Source organism: Telmatherina bonti, assembly GCF_933228915.1.
Source record: "Telmatherina bonti genome assembly, chromosome: 11".
Classification (NCBI taxonomy): Eukaryota; Metazoa; Chordata; class Actinopteri; order Atheriniformes; family Telmatherinidae; genus Telmatherina; species Telmatherina bonti.
Window position 1 is genome coordinate 36,141,498 of NC_136629.1, and position 23,062 is coordinate 36,164,559.

Below are 23,062 nucleotides of genomic sequence, written 5' to 3' on the forward strand. Positions count from 1 at the left end.
AGCAGGAACCTGAAAACAAGCATTTAATGTGACAGAAAAAGCAGCAAAGACCCCTGAAAGTAAAGATGTCTGGAACTGCAACCTTCATCGCTGCAGCTACACAACTAAAAACACACTTGCTGAATCACTATTGAAGCTTACAGATAAAATAAGCCTGAGCCTGTGGGTCTAAACCGGGTTAAGCCAGGTGGTTTAGTTCCCTGAGTAGGTGTTTATACACACAATGAGGTGTGAACTATTTGGGGAGCTTAGAGGGGTGGAGGAACATGAGATGATTTAGTGCTAATATAAACCTTAGTACCTGCTGACGGTGTTAATTTGGACAGCTTGACAAACACAAACAGTATAAATCTGTAGGGATTCTGATCTGAGCCAAGGAAACACCGTCTGCAGGAGGTTCACACAGCGAAGACAGCTGAAGCTGATTTAAGGACCCAACAGCAGCCACACAAGTCACTTTTATATAGTTTTATCCAATAAGACGTATAAAAATCACATAAATTAGGAGAAAGGGGAAGCAGACAGAACTGAGAGAAACTAATGTCCAAGTCTGTTAAATACAAATGATGACTGGTGATGTATACGTAACCAAGCATTTTAAGAATATTTGTGTTTTTTGCTGCTTAGAGATGTTGTATTACTCCCAGGGTGTGTTATCTATGCAAGAACAAAAATAAAAGTGTTAAAAAAAAAAAAAAAATCACATAAATTAAGTACTTTATTTGTGTTTTTATGGGATTTTACTGATAATTCGCACAAAAGAGACGGAAATCTGTAGTTTTTCTATTAACTGGATGAAATCTAATTAACCAGGCTGCTGTTAGCAGCTGGAAATCAGCTGTAGCTGGACTTGTTTTAACTCGGAAAGAAAAAAAACATTAAAAAAAAACAACATTTTTTCAGGAATCCTTGGGATCAGCTGATATATAAACGCTTTAATTTTACGTTTTTCTTTTACATGTAACTCAGAACCAGCAGTAGAAACTCAGCTTTTATTAGAATAAAAAATATTGATAACTCTGAAGCTTAAAGTTTAATCAATCAGCAGCTGATCTGATCAACACACGGGTCAAACCACTTACGCTGCAGTTATGTTTATTTACTAAGAGCAGGTCAGGGAATTTTCTGAATGAAAACACTAAAACAGACAGAGCAGAGATAACCCCCCATGGAGAACCCCCCCCTCCCCGTCAACCTGCTGACAGACAGCTGCAGTCTCTTTAGCATAAGTGGCTCCGCCTGCCCCATTAGCAAGGGGAGGAGGGTGTGTGTGTGTGTGTGTGTGTGTGTGTGTGTGTGAAGAGTTGGTTGTGCTGGTGGTGAGGGACTCCACCCCCCCTCGGGGTAGATGTTAGTACAAATTTGAGAGGTGTCATATTACACGCCTTGTGACAAGAGGCCGAGGGAGGTGAACGATGAATTTACTTAATGAATTAATCTGTGGAGCAGTAACGGCGCCGCTAACAGCATTAGTCATCCTTCTCCCATCTCCAGCGAAGGTTCTTCAGCTTTCCTTCCTCCTTTCTCCCAGTATAACTTCAGCTTTCCTTCCTCCTTTCTCCCAGTATAACTTCAGCTTTCCTTCCTATTTTCTCCCAGTATAACTTCAGCTTTCCTTCCTATTTTCTCCCAGTATAACTTCAGCTTTCCTTCCTCCTTTCTCCCAGTATAACTTCAGCTTTCCTTCCTCCTTTCTCCCAGTATAACTTCAGCTTTCCTTCCTATTTTCTCCCAGTATAACTTCAGCTTTCCTTCCTATTTTCTCCCAGTATAACTTCAGCTTTCCTTCCTATTTTCTCCCAGTATAACTTCAGCTTTCCTTCCTATTTTCTCCCAGTATAACTTCAGCTTTCCTTCCTCCTTTCTCCCAGTATAACTTCAGCTTTCCTTCCTATTTTCTCCCAGTATAACTTCAGCTTTCCTTCCTATTTTCTCCCAGTATAACTTCAGCTTTCCTTCCTATTTTCTCCCAGTATAACTTCAGCTTTCCTTCCTCCTTTCTCCCAGTATAACTTCAGCTTTCCTTCCTATTTTCTCCCAGTATAACTTCAGCTTTCCTTCCTATTTTCTCCCAGTATAACTTCCGCTTTCCTTCCTCCTTTCTCCCAGTATAACTTCAGCTTTCCTTCCTCCTTTCTCCCAGTATAACTTCAACCTTCCTTCCTATTTTCTCCCAGTATAACTTCAGCTTTCCTTCCTATTTTCTCCCAGTATAACTTCAGCTTTCCTTCCTATTTTCTCCCAGTATAACTTCAGCTTTCCTTCCTATTTTCTCCCAGTATAACTTCAGCTTTCCTTCCTCCTTTCTCCCAGTATAACTTCAGCTTTCCTTCCTATTTTCTCCCAGTATAACTTCAGCTTTCCTTCCTATTTTCTCCCAGTATAACTTCAGCTTTCCTTCCTATTTTCTCCCAGTATAACTTCAGCTTTCCTTCCTATTTTCTCCCAGTATAACTTCAACCTTCCTTCCTATTTTCTCCCAGTATAACTTCAGCTTTCCTTCCTATTTTCTCCCAGTATAACTTCAGCTTTCCTTCCTATTTTCTCCCAGTATAACTTCAGCTTTCCTTCCTCCTTTCTCCCAGTATAACTTCAGCTTTCCTTCCTCCTTTCTCCCTGTATAACTTCAGCTTTCCTTCCTATTTTCTCCCAGTATAACTTCAGCTTTCCTTCATATTTTCTCCCAGTATAACTTCAACCTTCCTTCCTATTTTCTCCCAGTATAACTTCAGCTTTCCTTCCTATTTTCTCCCAGTATAACTTCAGCTTTCCTTCCTCCTTTCTCCCAGTATAACTTCAGCTTTCCTTCCTATTTTCTCCCAGTATAACTTCAGCTTTCCTTCATATTTTCTCCCAGTATAACTTCAACCTTCCTTCCTATTTTCTCCCAGTATAACTTCAGCTTTCCTTCCTATTTTCTCCCAGTATAACTTCAGCTTTCCTTCCTCCTTTCTCCCAGTATAACTTCAGCTTTCCTTCCTATTTTCTCCCAGTATAACTTCAGCTTTCCTTCCTATTTTCTCCCAGTATAACTTCAGCTTTCCTTCCTCCTTTCTCCCAGTATAACTTCAGCTTTCCTTCCTATTTTCTCCCAGTATAACTTCAGCTTTCCTTCCTATTTTCTCCCAGTATAACTTCAGCTTTCCTTCCTCCTTCCTCCCAGTTACAGCTACTTCATCTCCATCTTCCGCCTCCTCCTGTCCCAGTATAACTTCTGTGTCCTTTGCAAACAAATCATTTAGAAAAGTAACCATTTGGAAAATAAGCATTGGACGTGTTGACAGGATTTCTACCCTGACATGTTTGTAAATGTGACGAATAAATCCTCTTTTAATGTAGAAAGCATTACATCACAGCTGACAGCAACACGGGGCAGTTAATGCCCCCGGCCCCCAGCTTGAGCTTTGATTCAATACACAGATGCAAAATTGCTGTGTTTAAATAGATATTTAAATGGAAATGCATTTGGGTGGGGAGTGGAGGGGGGCAGCTGTTGGTATTTGTAGCCTGGAGTGCTCATTACAATGGGAAATGGGAAGGAGTGTGTATGGGGGAGTGATGACAACGGTAGCATGGCGAGCAGCTGTGTTAGCACGTGAATGGTGTAATTACTGGCCAAACCTCTGTCATTAACCCAGACTGTTGAGTGCCGTCACATCTGTTACCATAAGAAAGACTTGATTAATTGACTGCAACGTTGGAATTCAATTATGTGGTCGAGCCACGGTTTGTAAATTAAATAATGATTAGGTTCATAAAAAGCAAATATGGACAAGTTTCTGTGGTGAATCTGAGATACAGGCACAGATTTTCTGTTTCATCTGAACTAAGAAAGAAAAAGGAAGCAGAAAATATGGACAAACTAGAAAAGCACCGTGAGAGGTCAGACCTCCACCAAGCCGCTCATTTCTACACAAATGGTGGATTCCTGTCGACGTTCCAGTCCTACATTCAGCCTATATGGATCCACTTTCAGATTCCAGATCTAATGATAAGGAATCAACGGTGTTTGTTGCATGTTGGTGCTCTTACAGTGATGAAATAGTTGTTCCTGTTCTGGATGGTAGTATCCGGAATATTGTTACTAGTCTGGATGGTAGCATCCGGAACATTGTTACTAGGCTGGATGGTAGTAACCGGAACATTGTTACTAGTCTGGATGGTAGTATCCGGAACATTGTTACTAGTCTGGATGGTAGTATCCGGAACATTGTTACTAGTCTGGATGGTAGTATCCGGAACATTGTTACTAGTCTGGATGGTAGTATCCAGAATGTTGTTCCTGTTCTGGATGGTAGCATCCGGAACATTGTTACTAGTCTGGATGGTAGTATCCGGAACATTGTTACTAGTCTGGATGGTAGTATCCGGAACATTGTTACTAGTCTGGATGGTAGTATCCGGAACATTGTTACTAGTCTGGATGGTAGTATCCGGAACATTGTTACTAGTCTGGATGGTAGTATCCAGAATGTTGTTCCTGTTCTGGATGGTAGCATCCGGAACATTGTTACTAGTCTGGATGGTAGCATCCGGAACATTGTTACTAGTCTGGATGGTAGTATCCGGAACATTGTTACTAGTCTGGATGGTAGTATCCAGAATGTTGTTCCTGTTCTGGATGGTAGCATCCGGAACATTGTTACTAGTCTGGATGGTAGTATCCAGAATGTTGTTCCTGTTCTGGATGGTAGTATCCGGCACATTGTTACTAGTCTGGATGGCAGTATCCAGAACATTGTTCCGGTTCTGGATGGTAGTATCCGGAACGGTGCTCCTAGTCTGGATGGTAGTATCCGGAACATTGTTACTAGTCTGGATGGTAGTATCCAGAACATTGTTCCGGTTCTGGATGGTAGTATCCGGAACGGTGCTCCTAGTCTGGATGGTAGTATCCGGAACACTGTTACTAGTCTGGATGGTAGTATCCGGAACGTTGTTCCTGTTCTGGATGGCAGTATCCGGAACATTGTTACTAGTCTGGATGGTAGTATCCAGAACATTGTTCCGGTTCTGGATGGTAGTATCCGGAACGGTGCTCCTAGTCTGGATGGTAGTATCCGGAACACTGTTACTAGTCTGGATGGTAGTATCCGGAACGTTGTTCCTGTTCTGGATGGTAGTATCCGGAACATTGTTACTAGTCTGGATGGTAGTATCCGGAACATTGTTACTAGTCTGGATGGTAGTATCCGGAACATTGTTCCGGTTCTGGATGGTAGTATCCGGAATGGTGCTCCTAGTTTGGATGGTAGTATCCAGAACATTGTTCCGGTTCTGGATGGTAGTATCCGGAACGGTGCTCCTAGTCTGGATGGTAGTATCCGGAACATTGTTACTAGTCTGGATGGTAGTATCCGGAACGTTGTTCCTGTTCTGGATGGTAGTATCCGGAACATTGTTACTCTTTGGATGGTAGTATCCGGAACATTGTTACTAGTCTGGATGGTAGTATCCAGAACATTGTTACTAGTCTGGATGGTAGTATCCGGCACATTGTTACTAGTCTGGATGGCAGTATCCGGAACATTGTTACTAGTCTGGATGGTAGTATCCAGAATGTTGTTCCTGTTCTGGATGGTAGTATCCGGAACATTGTTACTAGTCTGGATGGTAGTATCCAGAACATTGTTCCTGTTCTGGATGGTAGTATGCGGAACATTGTTACTAGTCTGGATGGTAGTATCCAGAATGTTGTTCCTGTTCTGGATGGTAGTATCCGGAACGGTGCTCCTAGTCTGGATGGTAGTATCCGGAACATTGTTACTAGTCTGGATGGTAGTATCCGGAACATTGTTACTAGTCTGGATGGTAGTATCCGGAACACTGTTACTAGTCTGGATGGTAGTATCCGGAACACTGTTACTAGTCTGGATGGTAGTATCCGGAACATTGTTACTAATCTGGATGGTAGTATCCGGAACATTGTTACTAATCTGGATGGTAGCATCCGGAACATTGTTACTAGTCTGGATGGTAGTATCCGGAACATTGTTACTAGTCTGGATGGTAGCATCCGGCACATTGTTACTAGTCTGGATGGCAGTATCCGGAACATTGTTACTAGTCTGGATGGTAGTATCCGGCACATTGTTACTAGTCTGGATGGCAGTATCCGGAACATTGTTACTAGTCTGGATGGTAATATCCGGAACGTTTGTGGAGTTTTATGCAGATGTACCAAAAATGGTTCCATCTCACCATGAGGAACAATCCTTCACAACATTCCTGAATCCAGATGCTGATCCGGATCACTCCCAACATTTAATGGAATTTAAATTAGACCAAGACCCGTTCTCAGAAACGCATCATGAAAATCCCTCCAGGAGTTTTTGCATAAATTTACCAACAAACACACACAAACAGATAAATGTTGTCAAAAACAGCTGACTGATTAAATAAATAAGTAAACATGAACGAATCAGTGTTTATAAGAATAAAATAAAGTATTTATTTTACGCGTATGTAGCGCAGGGGATGCAGTGCGAATGTTCGGAGTTTGCTTGTCGGAGACGGTGTGTTTGGCAGCTTGCAGCATGGTTTGGACCAGCTGCTGCATGGGGTCTCAGGCCGGGGCGGCTGATGAAAGCATTGGTGGGATGCTCCAATAAAGAGCAGATTATCATAAGCAGCCATTGTCCACCTCCCAATTCTCTCCAACCCCCCCCAATCCTCCATCCTCTTGGTTCCCATTTACTCTCCTCTTCGCTGAATGTTAATCTGCACCATCGCTGGCAGGCGGTGGAAAAAAGTGCCTGTCCCAGTGAAAGCAACTTAAATGGGTTTTTACACACGTTTAAAATGTTTTAAAAGAGCAACAACAACAGATCAGAATAATAAGGACAAAGACAGTGATACAGAAAAATTACTCGCAGCCTACTTTACAAATAAATAACACTTGCACATCTCTAAGCACCAACAGCAACACCCCCCCTCCCATCTATTCTAACAAACTCCCCCCTCCCGTTGACTCCGTCCACCCAGCTTGTTTTATCTGAAGATTCTCAGACAATGCCTAGAGGATCCCATTCCCTAATCTTCCTAAAAATCCCCCTTTCATCCCCACTGTTAAAGAATGTATGAAAGGCTGACACTGAGGTAGAGAAAAGAGAGAGAGAGAGAGAAAAGAAGAAGTGGTGCACATCTGGGAGCGAGGGTGGTGTCACTGTGCAGGACTCAGTGGGGTGGGTGGAGGCAGGAGCTCTGCAGCGGTCACTTCTGCAAAGTGCTCAAAAGTTAATTAATCAGATTGTTTTGCAGCTCAAACATTCAAACGGCTGAAAAGATGAGAAAGAGTGTGTGTTATATAAATATATATATATGTGTGTGTGTGTGTGTGTGTGTGTGTGCAGAGGAGGTGGGGTGGGGGGCTTTAATCTATACTCTGACCCAGCTGAACCTTGAAGTCAGATGCACAAAACAAAACAAAAAGAAGCTGGAATTCTTTGTTTTGTCCTCTCAAAGGCAAGAAAAAGGCCGTGGGGTTTTAAAGGAGTGATCCTGAGATTTCTTTTCTCCCCCCGTAGGGAGGAACAGTGCATCTACTCCTGAAGAGGATTCAAGATGACCACAAACACATTCCTCTGCGGTCTAGTACCAAACCATCCGATTGAAAGTGAGTGCTCTTTTCGTAACCCTGACAACAAGGGGGGGGCGTGTCTTCGGTCAGCTGTGTCTATCAGAATCAGAAAGACTTTTATTGCCGTTGTCTTTGAACAATTCACAGACTAGGAACTTGTTTCGGTGATGAATAATAAAAATAATAATAAAAACAATGAATAATAATATAAAATTAGAATTACAGCTATTTTACAACTATTTTACAAATAAGGTAAGGGCATGCAGAGAAATGAACATATAGCCAAACTTGTTTTTTTTTTTTTGTTAAAAATATATCATAAAAGTAAAGGTAAAAGTAATTATGTATGTAGACAGAATTAGCAATGCAATATATGAAGTGATGTGGCATGAATTATTTAAGTGACTGGAGTTATAAAGTGTCCAGCTCAGGTGTTATGAGTGTTTATGAGTCTGACAGCAGAGGGGAAGAAACTGCTTTTATGGTGAGAGGTTCTGCTCTGAATGGACTGTAACCTTCTGCCAGAGGGAAGTGGCTCCAATAGTCCATGTCCAGGGTGAGAAGAGTCAGCTGCTGTCCGTCCTGCTCGGATAGCAGCGAGCTTAGTTTACAAGTTGCCCCTGTGATTAAGGATAAATAATAGTAAAAAAAATCTCGACTAAAGCGCAGCCGGACTTCATGTTGGACGACTCTGAAGCAGAGATTCAAAACAAAAACTCAATTTTAGACTGAAAAAACGTTGTTTTCCAAGTTTAATCAGAAACAATGTAGAAAGCAGCAGCAAACCCTCTCGCTGCATCTTCAGTCCGTTAGCTGGGGAGGGTATTATACTCCAAACACTTTTCCTTCTCTCAGAGCTGAAAGATTAGACTGGTTATCCCATTAAAGTTGGTAAAATGCCATTCTTGTGTCTTTAAGCTCTCGTATAGGAGGTCAAGATGAGTCTGCTGGCGCTTACAAGGCGGGCATGGATGTAATCTGCCCAAAGTTACAATAATTAATGTTAAGCTTCTTCAGCAGTACGTTTGTGAAAGAACCGCTCCTGATAATATACTTAAAGCTGTGCAGGATGTTTGTGTTGCCAGGACGAGAAAAGGCCGACGAGCATTTCTGAGAATGTGTGCGAGAGTTGCACAGCTGAGCTTAAATCTTTAGTTAAACTCTAAACTGATGCATTCACAATGCTGGATTAGGACGATGGCACGGGGAAAACGAATGAGAGACAGACTCACTGGATGCTTCAACGCTGCCATAATGGGTTAAATATGCGATTTATGCATCATATAAAAATAAAATGACGACTTTTCATGAGATTTAGAGTCAAAGGTTGAGTTTCAATCCGTCCTTTTATTCCACAACACACAAAGCGAAAAAGAGGCTCTCCAAGCTGAAGCCATTGACAGTCCGTTGTGTTTCCCAGATTCCAGCGAGATAGGCTGCATGTTTAAGGCGCGCTAAGCTCTTGCTTCTTTCTTTCTCCTGCCATTTTTCCTCTTGTTGACTTGCAGACACAAAGGCAGATTAAAAGGACCATTTCCCATAAAAAAAAACCAAAAAAACACCTTTGTCAATCTTATCGGCTTTGAGTGCAATTTTTAAACATATGTTAATCTGGGAGAGCTAAAATTCATTCTCTCCTCTCACTGCTTGTTTATCTCTTATCAAATGCACAGTAGGTGAGGGGCAGCTTTGCAGTGCAGCTAAGTGGCATTATTTGGATAATTGCATCCATTGTTGCAGGTTATATAGCCATTTGAAATGAGAGGTGTGTATAAATAGGTGCAGGGGCCAGGCAGGGGGTGGCAGAGCTACATTAAACAGGAGCCAGGGGATTTTCTGCAAAGGCTACATGACGCATTTAAATATGTTTTCACACCGAAAGCAAAGCGAGTGTTTGATATTTTCTCTGAGTAACAACACCGTTAGAAAATAAAGCCAAGGTCAGCGGCGTGACAAGATCCAGAGCAGCATCTAAACTAAATGCAATGACACCGCAAAGTTAAAGCAGCTGCAAAGCAAGAATGTTCTACGTATTAATCGTGTGTGAGATGAAAAAAAACAAAACAAACTAATTTCTTCTCATACAAACAAACAAACAAACTCCTGTAAATTCAGGTTGTTGCAGGAAGTGAAATGTTATTCTAATGTTGCATGTGTGAAGGACAGTGCTCCCAGTGGTGCTAGAATAACAAGTTCATTAGTCGAGGGGGGGCGCCACAGGAATTCAAAATTCCCCTCCGACCAGGTCCTGGCCTCCGATTGGCTGGCTGCAGAGGCATGGCGAGACTCATTAGAGCCCAGCAGTAATTAAGAGTTGTTAGAAAGTGAATTCTCCAACCGCAGATTAGAAAATTAAACTATTTACTGATTACATATTAATAGAAGACAACAATGGCGCTTGCCATAAGCTTGGAAGGCAACCAAGGAATAAATCTGTGTACTTAATTACCATAAACAATGGGGGCATAGAAATGGAGTTTTATGCACACTCCCTCCTGTAATGTGTCTGATATCAGAAGACACTTGACAATTCTTGTTCAATTATCTCTATTATTTAATGTGCTGTGAACTGCCTCTGAGTAAATAAATTAACCACCCCAATTACTTTGGACTCATCTGGGGAGGGCCGCTGCGTAATAGAAAATGCTGCAGAAAGCAGCGCTGTGCCCAAACCAGGGGAGGGGGAAAAAAAAGGAGGGTGGGGGGGTAAAGGATGAAGAGATGGAGGGGAGAGAGGATGAGAGAAAGAACGGAGAAACTGAGAGTCACAAGGATAAAAAGAAATGGAGCAGAGAAAAGGCGGGTTCGGGGGAAGAGAGTGCCGAAGAAACAAAGCAATAAAGAAATAAAAGATAGGTTACTGGGAAAAGGGGATGGGATTTAAAAAACAAGATTTATAAAAGACTTAATTCCTGGTGGCACAAACCAACACATGATACATAAGAAGCGAGTTTTTGAAAGAGGAAAAAACTAAATGGAAGAGTGAATGACAAAGCAAAAGCATGTGATATCAAAGAAAAGGCGCAGCGGAGCACAGTGGATCTTCCCAGGCTTTCTGCTGCTGGAGCAGAGAGATGAACAATCGTTCATGGGTCAATCGGTCTGATGCTCACATCTGCCCATCAGTCCTGCAGGGGTGTGTGTGTGTGTGTGTGTGTGTGCTTCCACGGCAACACTGCACGGAGCTCACACACACCTACTGACAGGTCTGAATCACATGATCGCATGCACTGCGGTGATTACGCTGCACATCCACATCGCTAGGAAAAAACCAGGTCTAAGTTCAGGTTTGTAAAGCATCGTTGTGCAGTTCTGCTTCTTAGCTGAACTCGACTTAAACCTTCAGACGAGCTGCTTTTAACCTTTTGTTAGGATTTCATCTCAACACTTCATTAAAACGCTGTAAAAGATGGTAAAAAATATTTCCTTGATGATCCACGCAACAGCTCCACATGTTAGTTCCTCTGACACTTTTCACTTGGACCGAAATGTTAGAAATAAAACGGAGAGATGTTTATTTATGGCAAAAGGCTGGTAAAGACCTCTGAAAAGCAGCACGCCTGTTGCCTCTTTAAGCATCAAGTCTCTGCAGGAAAATACTGGAAACATGTTAAAAAAAAAACAAAGTTCAACATGTAGTTGTCTAGAAATAATAAAGACCTGAGTTAAACATGAGCAGGATTAAAGGTCGGAGAGTCCGGTCAGTCTAAACCGGGCAGGCGAGCAGCTGGGAGGACGGGACGATAACTGCGGTCAAGTTTTAAATGACTTTAAGCAGAAACATGAGATGACAGCTGATGCATCGGTTCATGTGTCGTTTGTGAACGAGCCGAGTCTTCGAAGTGAATCTGATTCCTGTGTAAAAAGAAGTGAATCTTTCTAGACTTTATTTTTATTGGACACAATGGCTACGGTTACATGACGTTTTTTAATTTGTAATTAAAAATTCGGAATTAAATAATTCATAATTAACGTATTCTCCTTCGAATTTATATGAAAATAAAAATTCCGAATGAAGGTTTACATGAAACACGTCCTCATTTAATTCCTCTTTAGAGCGGCGGGTTGGGAAGGGCTCTGATTGGACAGAGGGAGCACGTGACGTATGACGTATACCGGAAATAAACAAAGTTGGCTCCCTGCTTCTCGTCTTTTCAGTCGTAACTTGTAAAAACTACATAAGTACCAGTTTCACCGCTATGTTTATTATAAATATGAAGTAGCAGCTCAACACCAGCATACTACTTCACTTTCTGCAGCAACTGAGAAGGAGAAGAAAGATAGACCACCGAACATGGGAGGTAAAACAACGCGCGTCATCGGGACAGGACAAGGTAACGAGCATGCTCAGAACGACCGGAGTTAACTTAGAGCGGAATGAAGGTTTACATGACAGAGGAATTAAATAGGTCAGAATTAAAATGCGAATAAACCAGATGCTTACATCGGAGTTAAGTTTAATTCCGAATAAAAATTAGCATTGGGAATTAATTGTTTACATGGTCGTTTTTCATCAGTTTGAAGCGGAATTAACTTTTATTCTGAATTAAAGAAGAATTAAAACTCCAATGTAAACGTACAGATTATAATGTGAGGAAAGATGGGGATCAAACCAATATGTAAAGAAGGAAAGGTCTCTGAAAGGACAGGAAGTGTAGTGGCACAAACCAGGTACGCAGAGAGGAATGGAAGTCAGATTTGTGTCAATTAAAAATGGAGAAATTGTCATAATGTTCAGACTTTGGTCTTTATTTCTTTGATGTGTTTCCTTGTTCAGTTGTTCATTTTTGAAGGTTTGATTGAAATATTAAATATAAATATGTTTTAAAATTTAAAAAACGCACAAAAATAAGACTCTTAGCATTCTAAAAAAATGCCAAACCCCCCCCTCCTCATTCTCATAATTGTTAAATTAGAGTGCAACAGAAGCTCTGAGTGAAACTACATAGAGTCTGAAGGAGCCGAGTCTAAACAAAGCTTGTTTAGGTAGGTTTGACGCGCTGCTTTGTAGTAATTGATTTACACTCAGATTACTTCCTTGCAGATTAAATCACATTTATTCCTCTATACTCAATCTTGTGGCAAACAACTATATTTAGTTATAGTCAAAAACGCTTTTTCCTTCCAGGCCCAACATCTGCCCAGGTAACAAAAAGCAATGAGGAACACAGTTAAACAAACTGGCTCCTATACAGTCAATTGAGCCAACTCTCTGAAGAGAACTGAACTTCCCACCATTATGATGTACACAGTTATCACACAAATACATCATTAGGGAGGGAAGAGACTAAATGTTATGTCCAACAAGCATATTAAAGCCAGAAAGTTACACGAAATACACCAATAAACTGCACAAAAATAAGTTTAACTGTTTCTCTTGAGTTTTAATTTTAATTCTTTATTAATAAGTAGGTATAGTCTGAATAAGTTGATCATTTCTCACAAGCACATGTTAGCAGGTGCCTATGGAGAAAAAATAAAGACGATTTGTGGATATTTCCAAACTGCTCAGCACAAAAAAAGGTACTTTGTGAGAATTTCCCCAAGTATAGTTGAGGCATCAGTCAGACGTGAGGAATCAATAGCTGATATTTAGCTTCCAGGTAATCAGCAACAACTTCCATCACACATCCAGAGCACATAGTAGAATATCTATAATCTAAGACATCATATAGACAGCTGACCTCGGCTTCTGAGGTGATAAAGTTTGCTTTAGCAACCACCTGTCACTGGTTGATCTCGCCGCGACGCCTGTAGACTGAGGCCTGCAGCCACAATCTATAACCTGTTCGGTGAGTCTTTGGGATAAGTGCTGCTAAATGTGACACGGAGACAGAAATGCACTTCCAGAAAGTCAGCGAGGTGCACGACATTGTGTGGAAACTTCTGCTGCAACGGCTCCTACGAAACGAGCTGCTACAGTATGGAATCAGATTTGTTTCAGAATTTCCAAGCAAAACTTTTTAAAACTCAAACTAAAAACAATTAAAACCAAAACTTTCTAAAACTTAAGTAAAATAAATGATCTCAAAATCAAAGATTATCAATCATAATGAAAACTATTAGGCTTTTATTTGGTTAAATTGAGTAGTTTTGTTTGCAGTTTCCTCTTCTCTCTATTTTGTTTGCGCTTCACAGTCTTTGGTTTTGATTCTTGATTGTTTGGTTTAATTTCTGACACAAACCTTTCATGGGCGGGCTCTTTCAGGGGCGCATTCTGATTGGCTGGTGAGTTTTTGAGTGACACAGCTGTAGCCAGGATGTTGTTTAAACCCTTTTATATATGTATGACAAGTTCAGCTTTGAGTTATGTTTAAACCCATGTCTGTTTTATAACTAAGTGTGCAGTTTGCATCAGTTTCTAGATACAAGTCTAGAGTAGACTTTTATGGGGAAATGTTTTAACTACTGTGTGCTGAAAAGTGAAAGTGGCTGAGTTCATGAGGATTCAGAAGTAAACAGTTAACTCATCTTTTAATGGTTTTAAGGATCTTAAGGATGTTATGGTTAAGCAGCACAGACGAACGCTGATTATTAAAGAAAATGACCATGAAACAATAACAATTCCACAGTTTCAAATTCTTTGTCAGAGAATCAGAAGTAGTTTTAATATTCAACTCAAACTTCCTTAGAAAGTGTTTCTACATCTCATTGGGCTACAGCTGTGTCACTCAAAAACTCATCAGCCAATCGGAATGCGCCCCTGAAAAGAGCCCGCCCATAAAAGGTTTGTGTCAGAAATTAAACCAAACAATCGAGAATCAAAACCAAAGACTGTGAAGCGCAACCAAAATAGCGAGAAGAGAGAAAGAAGAAGAGGAAACTACAAACAAAACTACTCAATTTAACCAAATAAAAGCCTAATAGTTTTCATTATGATTGATAATTTTTGATTTTGAGATCATTTATTTTACTTAAGTTTTAGAAAGTTTTGGTTTTAATTGTTGTTTTTTGCTTGAGTGTTAAAAAGTTTTGCTTGGAGATTCTGAAACAAATCTGATTCCATACTACAGCAGCTATATAAGTCATGTTCATTGTAACATAAGGAGGTAAAAAGCAACCACCGTGATATCCTTTTATTATTTTCCCCTCACCTCCTTTCCTAGGGAATCGTATTTCCAGCAGGGGAATGCAGGTGTGTGTATAGTTATTTATCTATCTATATAAAAAGAAATCTTCCAGGTTGAAGCTGTTTGGAAGTAAATAACCTGAGGTCCTGCTGGCTAGTGGCTGCTTTAACAGTGGGTGAAGAAGAAGGAAGAACAGCTCTTCAGATTGACACAATGGCGTGTGCTCTGACAGGGGGAGAGGGCACAGAGGCAGGGAGGGAGGCGAGAAAGAGAGCGAACACAACAAATAGCAATGAGATAGCCTCGATATCGGCACCCAAATGGAACGGGAAGGTGAGCGCAAATGCCACCGCCCCAGTTTCTATTTCTGAAAAGCTCTTCCTCTGTCCCGGCTCTGCTTATTATGGTTTTTTTCTAAATAAAACCAGGATTTTAGGGGGTAAATCCGCCACATTAGGAGTTGATATATCAAGAAGAGCATGAGAGCTGCCACTAAATTACAGCATCAGGTACTGTAGCTAGACTTTCAGAAGGTTTTACCATCCCAGGAAGCTTTCTGTGGGGAGGAATGGGACGGTTTAGTATCAGCTATTCTCCGATTTCAGTTGGGGGACTTAACAGAGCCAAGGCCCCTCTTTTGGCTCGGCACTGTGTCTCATGTCTTAACAAGGCTTTACCCCCGGCCAAATCTTAAATAAAAACTTTCTGAATCCGACTCCGCGCGCCAAACCAAATTGCACTTTGTATGCGTGGGTGTGTAAGCGTTTGTGTGTCTGTTGTGGATTTGTGAACTGTGTCGGTGCTCGTGTTGTGTTGCCTCATGTATTTTTTTTCTTCCCCATGTCTTTGCCTCGCCCTCTCTCCTCCCTTTAACTCACCCCCGTCTTTCCTTATACAGCATATCAATGAAGGCCAGATATGTACTAGGGGAAAGGAGAGTGTGTGTGTGTTTGTGTGTGTGTGTGTGTAGCCGTGCATGGCTGAGCGCGCTGTTCAATAGTGTGTATGCCGGCTGGCTGGCTGAGGCCGCGGCTGGCAAACGGCGGCAGCAGAGACTTCGGCTGGGCTCCGCTATCGCACCCAGTTATCGTTTCCCCCATGAAGGGCTCCCTTATCACCCCAGCCCAGAGAGGTCTCCCTTCTTCTCCCATCCCCGAGACACACTCCCCCTCTTTCCGTCCCTCCCTTCTCCACCTCCTCCGCCCCCCTCCCCAGTCCCTCCTTTCATATCCATCCAGCGCTACGTCGCGCAACATTCAACCAAGAGGGAGGGCGAGGAAGGAGGCATGTGGAAGAGGAGGGGGGCTTCAAAGATTCTCTCTCACATAAACACACAAACTCGCCGAGCGTACGTGGATGTGTGCGTGCGTGCGTACGCTCAATTTGCCAAAACAGTTTTTCCAGTGTAATTGGGCTTGGGGTACCTGTGTCCATGAGATAGCGCAGCCTCTTCTCCACGCGAGCTGCTCGGGCGTCTATGTGCCTCTGCTCGCTCTCCAGCGCAGACAGCTCCCCAACCACATACTGACTGGTGTCTTTGAACGCCTTCTGTCAAGCGAGAGAGAGAGCGAGGAAGATGGAAGGAGAGAGAGAATAGTTATGACAGAAAAGGAGGAGTAGCGAGATAGAGCATTAAACAGAGGCAGAGGGGATGGAGGGATGAAACGAAACGAAGGGAAAAAATAAATGAGGTAAAAAGGTGATGGAGGAAAGAGCGAGGATGGAAAAAGAAAGAGGAGGAATAAAGAAGAGAGGAAAATGTCTTTAAAATGTGCGAACAAACCTGCAAACAGTGAAGCTCACATTTATAAAACACCAGAAGCAACTGTTGCTCTTGTTTCCGCTGAGCTGCGATGAACCGCTTTAAAAACACTTTGCATCTTTCTCTGTCGTCCGTGGAACAAAACATTAAGCGACTAGAAATAGCTCGCTGCAGACGTAGTCAACCCGATGCATGTTTACACCGGTCACACATGCAAACGCGAAGCAGACCAGTGAGAAAACACTGATTATTTACAGCAGGGGTGCCCAAACTTTTTGCCTCAAAGGGCCAAACTGGGGATCCACGGGACAGCTTTAAAGGTGGAGTATGTAAGATTTTCAATATTTTCAAAATAAATGAACTAATAAAATAACTACAATCATAATTGGATAGTTTTTTTTTTTAACATGTAGGTTCCAGTCTGTTCATATTTGATGCGTTATTAAATTACAAGTTTAATTAATGACAAATGACAAAAAGCACTTTTTTTTTTTACTGGTAGGCAAACATTTAAGAAGGGTCTTTGTCATTAATTAAACTTCTAATTTAATAACACATCAAATATGGACAGACTGGAGCCTACATGTTTAAAAAAAAAACTAATTATGATTGTAGTTATTTTTTAGTTAATTTTTATGAAAATATTGAAAATCTTACATACTCCACCTTTAAGGATGAAACACGAGTAAATGTATAAAGTTATTTGATTTATTGTTCAATAGCTAATTCAGTGTATTTTTTCCCAATCTGGGCAAATAAAATGTTACATAAAAAAATCAATATGGCAAAAAAAACAATAAAGCCACAGTTAAAGGGGCAAGAAACAATAATTACAGCCAGTAAACTGCAAAAACTGAAATCTAAGTAAGATTAAAAATCTTTAATTCAGTACACATATGCATATTTTTTAAAAGGTAAGATAATTCTTAGAATTCCTCTTGTTTTCAGAGTATTTTTTACTTGTTTTGGGAAGTCTTGACAAGCCAAATTTTCTTGTTCTGTTGGCAGATATTTTATCTTATTTTAAGCAACATTTACATAATTTTTGTGTATTTTTTCTAGTTTTTTAAGGCTGAGTTTTTGCAGTGTAAACTTCAACCAAGAGCAACATGTTAACCAGAAGAAACGGAGCATGTGGAACAAGGAAAGTTACTGATACTTAGTGGGACACATGAAGTTGGTCTTTGGACATTACCAGTCTCTCCATGTTGGGTTGCACCTGGCTGATTGACAGGTGAGGTGTGAGTCAGTCTCTCTGAGTCTGGACTTATTCAGGTTCATGACACCGAAAGTGTCTTTTCATCAAGCTCTGCAGGGTATTAATTAGGGGTGGGAAAATCAAATAAAAAAATCAAGTTTTTTTTCTTCACAAATTTAAAATTAATTTTTTTGTTAAAAAAAATGGATTTTTTTTTTTTTTTTTTACAAATCAATAAAGTTAATCCACTATAAAATTTTGGTCATTTTTATTGTTTTTATTGATCTTTTTAATTGTCTTCTTGGGCAATATAGCAGCAGAATGATGATCTGGCTACTGTGTTGTTTTTTCCAAACTGAAATCAAGAAAAATTACTAGCAAAAAGAAGTTTTATAAAAAAAAATTTTTGTTTTTAATTACAAAAATCATCAAAATTGAAGAATTTTGAGACTCGCAATTTATATCAAATCGGCACCCAAAAAATCGGAATCAAATCGAATTGGGACAAAAGCGTATCGTCACAGCCCTGGTATTAATATAAACAACAACCAGCGGGCCAAAAGCAAAGTGGTGGCGGGCCGGTTTTGGCCCGTGGGCCACACTTTGGGCACCCTGTTTTACAGTGTTTATGTGTTATTGAGGAATCTAAATTGTGCCATTTATTCCAGGTACATGTGGAGAGTTACAGCTCCTGTTCCAAGAAGAAAAGTTACTGGAATATTTCTAATTTCAGCATAATTTCTACAAGTTTCTGTGAAGAACATCAGAGTTCATGTTTTCTCTGAGATCGTGTACTGATGATGGAGATTCTGATGTTCTCCAGAACTTCTCAGCTGGGTTCAGGTCTGGCGGATCCACTCTGGAACAGGGTAAATCTGGACATAACCCTCACTCTGTTCGGTCTTTATGCTTTCTAACAAACTGAAGCTGGTTTTTCCATGATTATCCTCCTAAAGAAGTGATTTTCTTCACCCTACAGAACAGGGTGTGATGTATCTGATACAGCTCAAATATTTAGCATCACTTCATGGTAAAAACTTTGCTCCAAATCCTGTTGAACACCATCTGGTACGATCTGAAGCAGGAGATCATTTACCCATGTCCTATCTCACTCTGACATATGAGATGGCTAAATGGTAAAAATAGTCTATATTCTTGATAATAAAAGGCTAAATAAAGATTTTATTTTTAAATAGACTTTCCATTACTTTACTATCTGTTCATGGGTTGGGCATTAACCAGTTAGGACAACGCAGCTGGTTAATCCCAATCCTGGATGCCATGCGGCCGTGGGGATGTCCTTCCTTTCATTTTTAAACACAACCGCGAGTTTTACTGTTGTTTTTATTATAATTAGATTCCACATGACGTTAATGTGATCTCCGATATCCATCAGTCAAGAGCTTTTCTGGCCACATTTCCTCCTGGAAGACGCTGGTTCCCGACTATCCCTCCTGTTTTTAATAATGTGTTTCATACAGGTTTAGCATCTCTTTAGATCAGTGATCTCCAACCCCCGGGCCACGGCCCGGTACCGGGCCGCAAAGAAAGAAAAAATCATTTCCATTATTTTATTTTAACGCAAATTATGGTTTTTTTTTTTTTTTTGAAAAGTGATCGGTTTTTCCTCTGTTGCATCCGTCTCACTCAATGCACGTCACAGCGAGCGAAATCATGAAGTTTGTTTTTGTGTTGTGTCTTATTTTGCAGGTATGTTGAAACATTGTCATAGCGACCAGAGTGTGTTGCATTGTGTCAGGTAGAAACGATGTTGCTCATGTGATGTTTTGTTGTTGGTGTGACGTTACGAGGACACCGCTAATAAAGTTGCACATGATACCACAGTGGATTTACGTTCATTGTTATTACTACAGAGAAAACACAACAGTTTTTAATGCCGATCTTGTCATTTTGTTTAGTTTTTATTAGCTTCACCTTTAGATTGGGCTGTGAAAATATTGTCAGACGTTAAACCGGTCCGCGGTACAGAAAAGGTTGGGGACCACTGCTTTAGATGATTGCTTTTCTTCGTGGCCGTAATCTGACCGTTCTGCAACAGATAGACGTCTTTTCCGGAACCTCAGGACGATTCCGACACGTTAGTTTGGAACATGAAGCTTCTCGCTCCGTCGCTGAAACACTTTGCTGTTTCATAAAGCGGGAAACAAATCCTGTCAGTCTGTTGAGCAGGTTGCTCCTGCAGATCCTTGACTTGATGTCTAAAATCAGCCAAATCTGAACTACTTCATTCAGTGGCTACGGTTACATGATGTATTTTAATTTGGAATTAATAATTTGCAATCAACGTAATTTTTTCCCATGGAAATAATAATTCTGAATGAATGTTTACATGAAACACGTCCTGACTTAATTCCTCTTTAGAGCGGCGGGTTGGGAAGGGTTCTGATTGGACAGAGGGTGCACGTGACGTATGACGTCTACCGGAAATAAACAAAGTTGGCTCCCTGCTTCTCGTCTTTTCAGTCGTAACTTGTAAAAACTACATAATAAGTTCCAGTTTCGCCGCTATGTTTATTATAAATATGAAGTAGCAGCTCAACACCAGCATACTACTTCACTTTCTGCAGCAACTGAGAAGGAGAAGAAAGATAGACCACCGAACACGGGAGGTAAAACAACGCGCGTCATCGGGACAGGACAAGGTAACGAGCATGCTCAGAACGACCGGAGTTAACTTAGAGCGATTCCTGGTCCAGAAAGTAAAAGTCCTGTCCGGCAGCTGTTCCGACCAGTCACCAAACCAGCTGAATTTAATGAATTTATTAACCAGGTAGTGAAAATACCTGTTCTAAATGTACAGGTAGATCCAAAAACATGGCAGGACTTGTACTTTCTGGACCGGGAGTTGTCACTTCTGGTAACAAGCAATCGCAGAACGACCGGAATTAACTTTAGGGTTTACATGACAGAGGAATTAAATAGATCAGAATAAAAAGGCAAATAAACCAGACACTTACATCGGAATTAAGTTTAATCCCGAATAGAAATTTGCATTAGGAATTAAGTGTTTACATGGTTGTTTTTCATCAGTTTAAAGAGGAATTAATTTTTATTTGGAATTAAAACTCTGATGTAAACTCACAGATTGAAAACTTATTTTCCACTACCTTCATGTTTACTTAAATCTTGTATGATGGTTGGAGACGTCTTTATTTCTGACTGCAGCTGTTTAATCATGGATTTAGCTTTAACAGCAGAGTCCAGTTGCACCAGTAAGATGTGGAGTTATCGGACCTTCACAACAAAAACATGCCGACATTTCCAGTTTCCTCTGACGCCTGGGCAACACGAGGGTCTCTTATGTACTAGTTGGTGTTCTGGTGCAGTTTGTTTCCGTTAAAATGAAGAAATGTTTAATGTTTAACCGTCGTTACTTCATTAAACCTGAAATCAAATCATTTACAATAAAAAACTTTTAATCTTTATTTGAGCGTGAATCTCTGTAAAGATTTGTTTTTGCAGCGTTGTCTAATCACATCCAGTCTGCCGTGTCAGGAGAGCCTTTCTTCCATCCTCCCTGTACACACCGACGTCGGCTTTACACAGCCGGACGTGCACACACATGCACACACATGCACACACAGCCTATTACTCTGTAACCACAGGCACTTAATGCACACTCCATCTCTGACCCCTCTTCACCTCTGTCTCCACGCTGTTTGCTATTCTTCAGAGACACTCCTGTGAGTGGAGAAAATGTTTATTCAAATTTCCGACTGAAGATGCATCCGAGGAAAAAAAAAATATCTCCATTTTACTGCTGATGCACTTCGTTTTTCTTAATGGGAAGGAGAACTAGTGAGCAGAAGTTTTCTCTCCACTCCATTCCTTCCAGGCCAGCACTTTTTCCTGCACTCCTTCCAGCATCTGTGTGGCTCAGTGCACGTGGGATTTGTGCATGTGTGCGAGTGTGTGTGCACGCCCATTCCCTGCAGCCTCCCTCCTCCTCCTCCTCCTTGCGCGCTCTCGCTCTATCACCATATTTTTCCTTGGCAAATCAATTTTACACATGATCAGCCCACTCCCCTTGCCGCGCTCGGCCCAGCCGTAATTAAGAGGAGGGAAATTACCATATATATTATATTAATGCAAACATCATTCAGCAGGTAATTCTTGGCTGATCGGGATAATGGAAAGGTTGAACACCCATTAACCCTGGGGCCCAGGCACTGGGAGGAGGGTTGTGTGTGTGTGTGTGTGTGTGTGTGTGTGTGTGGATTGGACCGGCGTGGAGGGTCGAGGGTGGGAGAGGGCTGCTTGGGAAAAGAGATTCACCTCCTGGTCTCTGGCGGCACAAACGCTCAAACACTCACTCAGAAATAATAGTGTTCATACAAACACACTCTTTGTCGGGGCGTGGAGACAAAGTGAAGTGTGTGCAAAGACACACACACACACCGGCAAATGGCAGAGCGGCTCATATCTACTGCTGTTATAATTAACGTGGGAGTGTGTTAGATCAATACGGTGATGTCACTGTGGCAAAGAGAGAGAGGGGGGGGGTCAGAGGTGGAGACGAGACCAGAGACTTTAAACGTCCACACAGGAAAAGTTTAGAGTTACATCTTCCCTCCACATGTCGTCAACATCAACTTTTCTCTTCATATTTAAGACTTTTTTTCCACTCAGACTCCTCTGTTTGTTTCTGATGATAAAAAAAATATAAAAAAAAAAACAACAAAAAAAACATAAAAAATGTGGCGCTTCTTTCCGGAAAATTCATCCATCAGAGGGTTAAAATCTGAAACTTTGTGTTATCATCTCTTCTGATCTGGTACTGGGATTCTTTCCCCCTCTAGTCGTGACAAACGGACCCATATTTCTGCAAACGTCACCCAAAGACGGCCAGAAGAGTTTAACTCAGTATTTTCCTGCTAAAAGAGGATTATTTGTTTAATTTTTGGTGAGAAGTCTTAGTTAGAAGCAGATATGAAGAAGCTGAAGAAAAGAGAATAATTAGAGACTGCCAGAGGTTGTTTTAATCGGCCCAAAAAGCCTCTGAAACATCTTTAATCGCAGTTTTGTGGCCTAAACCAGCAGATCTCAGGTGGATTTTAAATGTCCTTAATTATCCAGTTTCACATTTCTACAAACATAAACCAGTTTCCACGGTGATGAGCAGGTGAACTGAACCTTCCAGGCTTCGGTAGGAGCTTTAAAACGGGGATGTCGGAGACTCTTTTCTAAGTAGACTCAACTTTTTCTACAAATCTGTTTCCGTACCGTTAAAGTAGACTGAAGAAAGTATTTATTCATCATGTCCTGCTCATGGGAGGTCTGAATCAGAGGACTTTTACAGATTTAACCTCACACACAGGGACAGCCCCGACATTTGGCGTAGCGGGGATTTATCTGGGACCACCGGTGTATTTATTTGTCTCAGTAAGACTGAATGGATCTGTTTCGGGAAATGATGAAAACTTTTTCCCCGT

The 23,062-nt window shown here is 41.1% G+C and overlaps 1 protein-coding gene across 1 annotated transcript in view; it reads right to left on the minus strand.

Annotated features, from left to right (window-relative positions):
- Nucleotides 1-23,062, minus strand: part of ehbp1 (EH domain binding protein 1) — a 201,048-nt gene that overhangs the window by 25,626 nt on the left and 152,360 nt on the right. Inside the window, exon 20 of the mRNA XM_079249296.1 lies at nt 16,074-16,197. Within this exon, the coding sequence (XP_079105422.1) occupies nt 16,074-16,197 (124 nt within the window). The remainder of the gene's footprint in view (nt 1-16,073; nt 16,198-23,062) is intronic.